The following is a 12,113-nucleotide window of genomic DNA, read 5'->3' on the forward strand; positions in this document are numbered from 1 at the left end:
TATTATACGAATGAGAATGGAACAGAGCAATGTCGACTCTACAAATCTATGAAAATTATGTAAGCATGTTCAATTGATTTACACGACTCATTTGAAAGCATTGCTCTGTGATTCTCACCGTGTTCTTTTTAAAAAACCTTGGCGACCACTGAAGCTGAAGAGTCTACAGGTAAATTATTTTACATACATCCTCGTTCACAGGGATTTATGTCATTGTCATGGCAAAAAAATTGATCTTCAAAAGGAACTTTTAATGGTCTGACATTTCCACCCAAGCCTAGCAAAGTCTTTCTTAGTCTCCCTGGAAGGGATTATACTACTCAAAGTAATTGTTAGTATAAAAACGTACTTGGTTACAAGTAAAAGATAGTTGTTGATAGTATAAAACATTGTGAGAACAGCTCCCTTTGAAGTAACATAGTTTTTGAGAAAGAAGTATTTTCAAAATCAAATATTAAAAGACTTCAGGTCAAAGCCTTTTATTGGGCATCTGAAAACACACAAATTTGTGCAGCAAGGGTGTTTTTTTTCTTTCTTTGTTCTCATTGCATCTTTGATGGCCAACTGTGTCTAAATTTTCACAGATTTATTATTTTATGCACATGTTGGGATACACCAAGTGAGAATACTGGTTTTTGACAATTACCAAATGTGTCCGGTGCCAGTTTTATCCACAATAGGTTAGAAACACAAAAGACAATTTCAAGCTAGTAATTATAACAACAAGTAATATATTAGTGAAACCAAAAGAGGGGGATTTGGGACAAGTCTTAAACCTACTCTAGAACACAGGTCTAGGGTTAGAATATCATCCCACTGAGGCATGAGAGGTCTCTGAATATTTACACGTCTAAAAAAACCAAAACATCAGGTTGGTCACTGTCAGCTCATTTGCCAACACATTAGACAAAATCTTCTCTCCGACAATTCTATGCGTGGAATCTAAGAGTGCTATTTCACAATATCACCACAAGAGGGCGCTATTCAATAAAAGTACTCTAATATTTAGGCATGGACCATACAAACTTTGCCTGGTAGGAACTGGAAACTCTTGATGATTCATGTAATTTCTTAACATAATTGTTTAGTATTTAAGAACTTAATTGGTATGAGCAATGGAGAGGTGTTGATAGTTTCAAACATTAAGAGAAACGGCTCCCTCTGAAAAAACATAGTTTTTGAGAAAGGGGTGCTTTCTCACTCAAAAATTTAAAGACGTTCAACAACTAATTGAGTCAAGTTTTCACATATTTGTTTATTTTAAGCATATGTTGAGATACACCAAGTGAGAAGACTGGTCTTTGACAACCCAGGTCGAAATTCCAGTTGAACCTAGTTAAACTGGGTTTAACTGGAACTAGTTGAAACCAGTTGATAAACTAGTTAAACACAGTTAAAACCATTTGGTTTAATATGGAAAATGGACAGAGACCAACTTGTTTATAATTTCAACCTAGTTGAACACAGTTAAACCTAGTCCACACCAGTTGGTTAATATAGAAAATGGACGAGTTTGATCACTATCCAGTTGAACCAGTTGACCCTGGTTAACTGGGTTCAACTGGAATTTTGACCTGGGAATTGCCAAAGGAGTCCAGTGCCTTTATATGAAAATGAGTTTATAGTCGCTCACCCCACGTCTGGAGGACTCGAAACAAATCTGTGGCTCAAGATTGGTCTGTAGAGTCCTTTTTTATTGGACTCAAGACTCAAAGGGGAGAACTCGAACAATATGGACTCAGACTTGAACTCAGCTTATGTGTACTCAACTTCAGAACTAGCTCACTGTCTGCACAACATACATTGGCATATGAAACCACAACTTTGAGTTTCATCAACCAAATTCTAAAAAATTTCTAGATGCATGTCGCACATCTTTTCAATCTTTTTTTTTTTATGAGCACTTCATTGGCTCCCGGTACATGAGCTCATCCATTACAATATGATACTCCTCATGTAAAACTTTATACATGGCACATCTGCTAAAAATTGTTTCCAGGATTCAATACAGCCGCTGCCTAGTGTTTATTCACTCTGAACAACACCATGCTCCTATAATAACATTTGAAGCTTACAACACTGCAGCTGTTGCTTAAGAAACAACTCCCTTCAATGGAATCTGGTTTTAGAGAGTGGGACTCAAAAACAATTCCCGCTGAAATTTGTTTTTTGTATGAAACACTTTGAAAAAATGGCAGCTCCAAGGAAGCATACACGCTCCACTTCAAAACCTCACACTGTAAAGAAATACTTTAGGCTTTGGGATGTATCCGGACAACACAAATCAGCGAGATACATTTCTGTTTGGTAAGTAAGACTTTTATATTTTAGTTTTCACAGAATTTTGAAAACCTTAAATAAAAAATGGGCACTTTATGCAGGAAAACCCAAGAACTGCTGACACTGAAATAGTCAATGAACACTTGCCACTGTAAACCAATCATGTGTAGAGTGCAATTATGTTACTTCCACCATGTAAGCTTTAAGATAAAAAAATCTTCTTTTATTTTCTGACATTTGCTGCAACTGCTGTTGCACCACATTTCACCAAACTTTCTCAGTAATTACATGCTCTATTGACTGTGTATGAGTACGATGCGTAAAAAACAGATGCAGCGGCCCATTAAGGATGGAGAAGTTACCATGGCAACAAGGCAATATATGAATATCTGGAAATTAAGGTACTGACTTGGTGGAAGAGCAATGCATTCATCTTGAAAGGAAAAAGACAAATCTACAGTTCCTGTGTTCAGAATATTGTGCATTACCCGTGAGTTTTCATCGTGATTGTAAAATGTGGGTCACTGAGAGTAACCCCATTTGTGGGTGTGGCTTCGATTATTGAGAAAGAGTTATTAATGTAAGATTGTGTGAAATGACCATGAAATGTTATCCCCCCTGAAAAAAGGAGAAAAAAGTAAGAGAGCCACTGAAGGAGATGATGGAGGGGTTTGATGGGGGAGAGGAAAGGCTCTTATCGCATCCCAGTTTGAGCAACTCTTATTTTATTACCTTTACAATTAAACATAATGAACGCTTTTGGTTATTGTCAAAGACCAATATTCTCACTTGCTGTATCCCATCATATACGCATAAAATAACAAACTTGTGAAAATTTGTACTTAATTGGTCATCGAAGTTGCAGAGAAATAATGAAGAAAAAAGAAAAAGATTTTTTTTTTTTACATCTATAAAAAAAAAAACTTTTTGCACAATTGTGTGTGCTTTCAGTCCCTACCTAAAAAATAGCTTCAGGCCAAAAGTCTTTTATCAGATTCAAATTATTTGAGTGAGAAATTAACTCTTTAAAAAAAAACTATGTCACTTCAGAGTGAGCTGTTTCTCACAATGTGTATACTATCAACAGCCCTTTTTTGCTTGTTGCCAAGTAAGTTTTTATGCTCACAATAATCAGTAGTGTCCAGTGCCTTAAAAAATTGTTCCCATCTCTTACCCAAAGACAACAATATTATTCAGTGACTTGCAAAATGATACAGATCCTTCGATTTATTACACACTTCACCGGTCAAGAACAACTTGGATCCTTCCCGCCCAAATGTGCCCTCCTTTAGAGTTCAGCGATACTTAAAGGCAGTGGACACTATTGGCAATTGCTCAAAATAATTTTTAGCATAAAAACATACATTGTGAGAAACGGCTCCCTCTGAAGTAACATAGTTTTTCGAGAAAGAAGTTATTTTTTCTACAAATTTAATTTTGATACCTCAGAACTAGATTTTGAGGCATTGTTGTTCTTCCATTACCGTCTTGCAACTTCGGGGACCTATTGAGTTAAAATTTTCACATGTTTTTTTTTTTTCATGCATATGTTGAAGTACACCAAGTGAGTAGACTGGTCTTTGACAATAACCAATAGTGTCCAGTGTCTTTAAGCTTTACAACCACCACTAGTCCAGCATTCTCTTGAAGACAAGCAGAGTATACTGTGCGAAATGTCGAGACCACACCAGCTCTTTTCAAAGCCAACACTCCCACAAAAGAGATTTACACATGGTTTACTATCTATTTATAGTTTCTTCCTATCCAATATATTGATTATTTCTTAATACTTCACCGACAGATGATCATCAGATTTAACAAGAATAATACCCATAACCTTTGACCTCCTTCCCACCCCACCCAGGTTAATCCAATTCATTCAGTCTAAAGTTACTCAAAACAAGACAATGTTTTGACTCTGATAAGACTGGTATGTATGGCCCCCAAGAGTGGGTTGTGTGGTTTAACCATGATTCAAACAATCACAGTTCTCTTAAAGGTATGGTCATAGATTAGTTTTTGTCAACCTTTAAAGGGAAGGTACACGTTTGGTAATTGTCAAAGACCAGTCTTCTCACTTGGTGTATCCCATCATAACCATAAAATAACAAGGCTGTGAAAATTTGGTCTCAATTGGTCATCGATGTTGCGAGAAAATGATGAAAGAAAAAACACCATTGTTGGACGAAATTGAGTGCTTTCAGATAAGAATAAAAGACTTCTAGCTAGAAGTCTTTTATTATTTTAGTGAGAAATTACCTCTTTCTCAAAAACTATGTTACTTCAGAGGGAGTCGTTTCCCACAATGTTTTATACCATCAACAGCTCTCCAATGCTTGTTACCAAGTCAGTTTTTAAGTTAATATTTGTTTTGAGTAATTACCAAACGTGTACCTTTCCTTTTTAAGTTTTTTTATTGTCTTTGGTTCCTTGTGTACTGAAGATGTTTAATTTGCTCGCAAAACTGGAACAAAGTTAGGGTAAAACAGCAAATTATAAAAGCAACAAATTATAAGCTTTCAGGTTCAGTGGTTGTTTTAATATTTGCTCTTTTTAGAGAAATATTTTTTATTCTATAAGTTACACTTGACTGTCAAATGACTCTTCCATTTTATTCTTTAAAAAATCAATAAATCCCACTGCTGTATTTCCCACTGCTGTATTTTTTATTTTGGTTTCCCCATACTTTAAGCAACCCATCACCGCCAATGCGCAATTTTCTAATTGACTAATTCCAAAATTATTATTTCAGTCCCACTTTACCCTTAAAATTAGTGACAACCCATGCGAAAACCAAGCATTTCCTTCCAAAACTCGCAATATTTTCCACAAGGTATTTTGCTTACTACCCCAGAACAATGACATACATTTTTCTTTACATAGCAACGGTAACAAAAACATTTTTTTTTTTTTTTTTTTTTTTTTTTGGGGGGGGGGGGGGTCTGCTGCGTAAAATTTCCCCCCCCCCCCCCCCGCCTAACTGTATTGATGCTGGCTTCAAGGGGAAGCACACAACATTAATTGCTGAATGAATTGATCTACATTTAAAATTAAGTTGCATCACGATCATCATCGATTGACTGCAACTTGCAGGAGGAACCACTCTACTTAAGAAGGGAAAAAAAAAAAGTTTCCCTCATAATTTATGCATCAAAAATATTTCTAGCACAAGTAAAATGAGACACAAAAAGAAGGCCCAAATCTGGGTTAATTGCACAATTTTGTTTACCATCGTTAAAGAAACTACATGCCATACATCTTTGCTGTTTAACAGTCTGGTGCTTATGATACATTGACTAGCTCCATACATATCCTTAACATGTCTTCTTGAATCTAGACACGGTGACAGCCTTAACAGGTCTACATGTAAATAGCTACAAGCATTTATAGCAATAATCATGTTGATCAGCACACAGTGGATTAATCCACAACGTAAGTCAAGTATTTATAGTGCATTATCAACACGTAGATCAGCTTGTTGGCTACTCAGCAGCATGTTGATCACCACAAAGTGGATTCTACACATACTTTCTCCGCTCTCATTTTGGTGCCTGTTTTTAGTTTGTGAGCGCGTTGATAATCGTGTTGATCTGCATACTATGGATTAGTCCACAAATGTCAAGTATTTATCGTGCAATATCAACGCGATGATCAGTTCGTCCTCACTAATCGGCAAGTCAATCAGAACAAAGTGGACTTTAAACACACATCTTCAGCAGTTCAAGTAGTTGATCAACCATTTACTAGATCTCGTTGATGTGCAAGTTTATCAGCATACACTGGATTAATCCACAAAGTATAATACTGTGCATTATCAATGCGTTCATCAGCAGAGTGGACTCTACACAAACGTCCTCGGCCCTCAAGCATTTGATGGTACTTCAATCAAGACATTGATCTATGCAGAGTGGATCAATTCATCCACTCGTAGCGGATCTTTTCATCCACTCGTAGTGGATCTTACATCCACACGTGGTGGATCATTTCATCCACACATAGTAGATCGTTCCACTTTTCTTCAGCTTTCAAAACAGTTTATGGCGACAAAAGAGAAGTAAACTTGTCTAAAATGCACTGCGAAAAAAAATGGCCAACATTTCCGTACGAAAAAGCGAAAATGCAAGAAAAAAATAAAATTCAAAAGGAATTCCAAACGAAATAAAAAACATGAACGGAAGTTTTCAAAGAGTGGTCCACCTTTAAATCTCTCTTTCTGTACTCCCGACACTCCTCAACGATCTCTTATTCTTTTGGCTTTTCACTTCTCCGGATTCTTTGGTCGAGTCGATTTCTTAAGATGGTGATAGTTTGGCAAGATTTTCATCAGGAAATCGAGTTGGAGCGTCTGAGCCTGTTCAAGAAAATAAAATAAAAGTTAAATCTTTTTACTTTGCCTCTAGCTACTGTGCAAGTTTGGTGGTCTAGTTGGTAAGAGACTGCTCTAAATTTGCAAAGGTTGTGGGTTTGAATCACACACACATAATATGCCCGTGATTTCATTCACAGAGCACGGGAAAGTACTAAGTTTACAGTGTTAACAGTACACACACCGGTGTGTATGGGTAAAACCAAAACCAATAAGATCAAGTTTTAATTCTCCTCACCTGTGGTCGCTCAGCTTGTACCCTTCGGACACACTTCTCACCGTAGATGACCGTGTTCTCCGGCAAGGTCTCGTTACTGGTGACTGGACAGAAGGCGCCTATGACACATCCACTGCTTAGCTCTATCTCACGCCCAACAACAGCTGAGGGTAGAAAGAAACTTAAACTATAAATAAATAATTTACAGAGTAAAAGGAAAACAAAGCAATTTCAAGGCATATTTGTATGGATCATTATAAACATCCTTCTATAAACCATTCATTTTGTAACAATTAACTACAAACGCTTTACATAGAGCAACTCGCCTGATCCAAGGCAACATGTCCCTTGTGTATTTTGTTATGTAAAGGCAAGCCGCTACACACCCTGGCTTATTTTGGGCCTTGCCTCCACGTGCTTTCTCCTAGTTTATTCTTTTTCTGTATTTTGCATATACTTACAGGCATTACAATGTAGTTCTGTATTATTTGTGGAAATGTGTTTGTGGAAATAAATTGAATTGAATTAAGAGAAGGGGTTTGCCAATGTTTCTGGAATGGTTGGTTGAGCAGATTGCACAGCAGCACCTTATAAACCCTTACAAGGTGCTACATAAAGTGGTCTGATATTTCATATCCTTCTACCTGGCCGTAGGTAAAGGCAGTGGTAATTACTCAAAATAATTATTACCTTAAATCCTTACTTGGTAACGAGTAATAGGGAGCTGTTGATAGTATAAAACATTATTAGAAATGGCTCCCTCTGAAGTAACGTAGTTTCGAGAAAGAAGTAATTTTCCACAATTGATTTTGAGACCTCAGAATTAGATTTTGAGGTCTCGAAATAAAGCATCTGAAAGCACACAACTTCGTGTGACAAGTGTGTTTTTTCTTTCATCATTTTCTCCCAACTTCGATGACCAATTGAGCTCAAATTTTCACAGCTTTGTTATTTTATGCATATATTGAGATACACCAAGAGAGAACACTGGTCTCTGTATTCATTATATTCCACCTTACCTTTCGCCTCGATCACATTGTTGTCCCCAACACGAAGTGCTTCGCAACCTGAAGATAAAATTCACGGGTCAAGGAAAAATGGCCGACAAGGATTTAATACAAATTAAAGCCCAAATTTTTTTTTTGCACTCTCGTGCCCAGTGCCCATTGTTGTCCCTTCCTCTTATAGCTGCGGTGTTTTGTTGTGGGTGTAGTTTTTTTGTTTTCAATAGTCTGGTTTTGCTTGTGTTTTAATGATTTCTATTGTGTGATTTTAAAATGTTTCAGTGCAATCACCTTTTTATATTGTATAATTATATTTTTATCGTTGGCAGAGGTCTGGTTTTACACATCTTTTGATGACAGTTTTATACTTTTGTTTTAACCTTGGCAGCCCCTGTACAACTTGTAACTATTGTGTATGTCTAAAGATTTAAAATAAATAATTAAATAAAATAAATAAACTGGCTTCTCCCCCCCAAAAAAAACCCAGAAAAAACCCAGGAGACTGGAGCGATTAAGATTAGTGGTTTACCACACAACACCACATTTTCACAACAAACACTTTTAAAGCCCAAAGTACCCAATCCAAGGTAAAGTGTCCAAACAAAGTGATTTGCATTGTGACATCACACTTTGATTAGCAGTTAACATCTACAAGTATCTTAACTCTTACTAAAATTAATCAAGGCACAATGAGGTAATGATGAGGTAATAATAGTATCGAAGTCTTATACAGCGCAGGTATCTACCAACAAGGTACTCAAGGCACATATACAGAAAGAGAGGTTATTGAAATTTATGAGTTCTGAGACCCAATTATGAAATCAGAGTCCAACTACAACAAATAAAGTGTTGGATTTCCTCCCCTGTCAACTTTAACTTTGTGTTCTTTGGGTAAAGGATACGGCAGCCAACCTCAAACACATTGTTAGCTCCAATCACCATCTTCTGACCTCCTTCTTTGGTTGGAGATGCATCGGACTGTCTGTAAAGAGAAATACAACAATGGATTGATCGCTGTGAAAGGCACTGGACACCTTTGGTATCTACCAATAAACTAGTATTTTCACTCGGTGCATAAAATAATAATACCTGTGACAATTTTGACTTCAATTGGTCATCTAAGTTGCAAGAAACAAAGAAAAGAAAAATTGCCCTTGTTGCACAAATTTTTGTGCTTTTAGTTACCTAAAAAGGCTTCAGGTCTGAAGTTTTTTCATCAGATTCAAATAGTTAAGGTGAGAAATTACCTCTTTCTCAAAAACTACATTACTTCAGAGGGAGGCTGTTTCTCACAATGTTTTATACTATTATCAGCTCTTTGATGCTTGTTACAAAGTAAGTTTTTATGCTAAAATTTCTGAATTACACTTTTCTTTAATGTCTCACAGATTAACCTGATTGGGTAGAATTTCTATCACCATCAGAAATAGACCAATCCATGGTCCCGATACATACCTGTTGATGATGACCACCTGTTCTTCAATCAAATTGCTCTCTCCAATCACAATGGGACCACCTTCTGCAATAATCCTGGCTTTTGGATGCACAACAGTCCGGGCACCTGACATAGTACACACAATGAAACCCAAAAATAATAATATCACTTGGTTGTTTACATGTCAAAAATGCTTTACCACACCCCTAAAAGGTGCGTATTAAAGCCATTATACACTTTCGGTAAACAGTATTGTCCAAGTCCCACACTTCGTGTATCACAACTTATATATAAAATAACAATCCTGTGGAAATTTAGGCTCAATCGGACATCGGAGTCGGGAGAAAATAACGGGAAAACCCACTCCTGTTTTCGCGCGTTTCGCCGTGTCATGACATGTGTTTATAACAAATCCGTAATTCTCGTTAACGAGAATTTATATTGTTTTACCGTTTTCTCAAAAAGTAAAGCATTTCATGGACTAATATTTCAAGAGAAGTCTTTCACCATTACCTTCTGTAAACCCTGTAAATTATTTGTAAATCTGTGAACTTTTTTTTTTTTTTCTGTACCGAAAGGGTCCAATGGCTTTGAAGCACACAGTATTTTTTTCAGCAAGGTATGTAAAGCTATTATTAGAAGTATGAGGCCTATGGTGATGTGGTGCAAAATGCAGCCAATCAAACCAGGAACACCGGGACAAATCCCTTCTCTTTTTGATAAGTGCACTGGGTTCTTTTACGTGCGTTACAAAACATGAACATCCCATCCGAAGGAAGAAGCAATGGTTATGTGTCTTGCTTATAAGGACACAATTGTCATGACTGGGACTCCACCCCACACTCTGCTGAACAGAAACAATTGGCCAAAACCCAATCAAATAAAGGTGTTGTGCCAGTGCTCAAATTTGCGAGAAAAATTCACACAAACGGCGACAGAAATGTTTATTGGCCACAAATGTTTGTACTGAACTGGAATCAAATTGAGCACTTTGCATGAGCTATAGGGCCTATGTATCTTGATCTAAGACAACGTGTAAAAACTGTAACTAAAACTTCAGGTAATTTGAGCAAAAGTGAAGCCGTTCCAAAACAGTTTGAACTGCATGGTTTCCACAAAGAACCTAAAAAGGGAGAAAGTTTTTACCTTAAAATCATATTTACTGCTGTTCCTAAAGACAACTTGATACTCAAGCTCAACCCTTTTGTTCATACTTACCTATCGTAACATCTCCACGAATCTCTGCCTCAACGCAGACTACTGCTCCTGCACCAATCTTCACACTGCAAATTAATATGCAAATTCAGAATTCACAATGGGCAAAGTTTATTCTTAATCTTTTTGAGCCACGCTTTTTTTAGTTTAAGTGGAAAACTTTCCGTATCCTGGTCCTGCCACCAATATTTTGCACATTTTTACAAAATGAAAATGGAATAATAATATCACATTCATTCTCAATCTCATTCTGTCATTTTGACTCATTATTTGAATGATTGAGTAAATTATTTTATATATACACTTCTTTTTACTTCATAACAAATTAAAAAGTGGTTGCAGCATATGGAAACCTTGGAAACCTTTCCCTGTATATTTGATAATATGGAGGTAGAAATTTCTACTCCAGTCCAGGACCTCCATGATTTGATGCAGTTGAAAAAAATGCTTTAAAAAAAGTAAATCTAAAAACAAAATTACAAAAATAAATAAAGTCGGCTAAATAAACATGTCGTAAAAACCAAATGACAGATTTTCAGTGAAATTTGCCAAGTCACCATGGTGCCCGTAGCGTCAGTTTCAATCAAAGTACAATCCACTAATTTGTATGACTTCTTATAAAGGCAAAAGAACTATTATTTTAAATAAAAGTCCACCTTGGTCGATGAATTGTCGCCGCCATCTTCTTTTCCAGCTGTCGTGTAGTGTTATTTTTCTTTCCCAGGTTCAACTTAATATCCGTGTTGAACAAAACACACATGGGATTGATCAAAGTATAATTTCTGAATGCGAGGTTGTAACTGGAGAAGTTATCACAAGGTGGCGCTGTTTAACTTCCCCAGTACCGAGCTGAAGTTAGCCTAGACTTGTAGACAAGTCGTTAATTGTCTGTCGCGGTGATAGCGAGCGCGGCCACAGCTCGACTATTTCACCGCAGCAGACCATTAACGACTTGTCAACAAGTCTATATGGCCGGGGCACTGGATATAGTTTGTCTGAGACTAGTTGGGGGCGTTCCAACTCCAAATTCTACCTCCATGATCATAGTTGCGATTAATACTCCTAGAACTATGAAAATTAGGCTCGTTCGGCTATTGTCTCCGTTCGTGGAGACGATAGCCGAACGAACCTCATAATTCTAGGACTCCTAGATAGGAGTAAGTTGCGATAACATAACCCTCCTCCCGACCCTGCTCCCGTCATCGGGAGCCTCCTGACCCTCCTCCCAACATCAGGAGGAGAGTACGTTACCGCAGCATTTCTACCTCCATGATCGAAGCTACCATGATCACATCTTTTATGCAACATGAAGAAGAATTTGCTTTTTGGTGAAACAGTTTACCGATCAAATTATATTGGGTGTGTTCGTTTAGCTTCCCTGGGTCGACCCCGGTGTGTGGCGTTTTTTTTTCCCAGAAAAAGAAAACGCCACACACCGGGGTCGACCCAGGGAAGCTAAACGAACGCACCCATTGAGTCTTCATTGCTGTTGCTGAGTGACTGAAAATTGCTTGGCGGAATCCTCTCGCATAGATGATGAAGCCTTGAACAAAGACAAAATGACCAGAGTGGGATTTGAACCAACGACCTCCGGAC

The 12,113-nt window shown here is 37.3% G+C and overlaps 1 protein-coding gene across 1 annotated transcript; it reads right to left on the minus strand.

Annotated features, from left to right (window-relative positions):
- Positions 1-1,256: 1,256 nt before the first annotated feature.
- Positions 1,257-11,224, minus strand: LOC139937555 (dynactin subunit 6-like). Its single transcript, XM_071932756.1, has 7 exons — positions 11,174-11,224; positions 10,521-10,585; positions 9,323-9,428; positions 8,770-8,849; positions 7,883-7,930; positions 6,885-7,027; positions 1,257-6,631 (listed from the first exon to the last, which is right to left on the minus strand). Exons 1-7 carry the CDS (start codon positions 11,197-11,199, stop codon positions 6,539-6,541), a joined length of 561 nt encoding a protein of 186 aa, XP_071788857.1. The 5' UTR covers positions 11,200-11,224; the 3' UTR covers positions 1,257-6,538.
- Between the last annotated feature and the right edge of the window lie 889 nt (positions 11,225-12,113).

This window comes from Asterias amurensis, chromosome 5, assembly GCF_032118995.1.
Source record: "Asterias amurensis chromosome 5, ASM3211899v1".
NCBI classification, from domain to species: domain Eukaryota; kingdom Metazoa; phylum Echinodermata; class Asteroidea; order Forcipulatida; family Asteriidae; genus Asterias; species Asterias amurensis.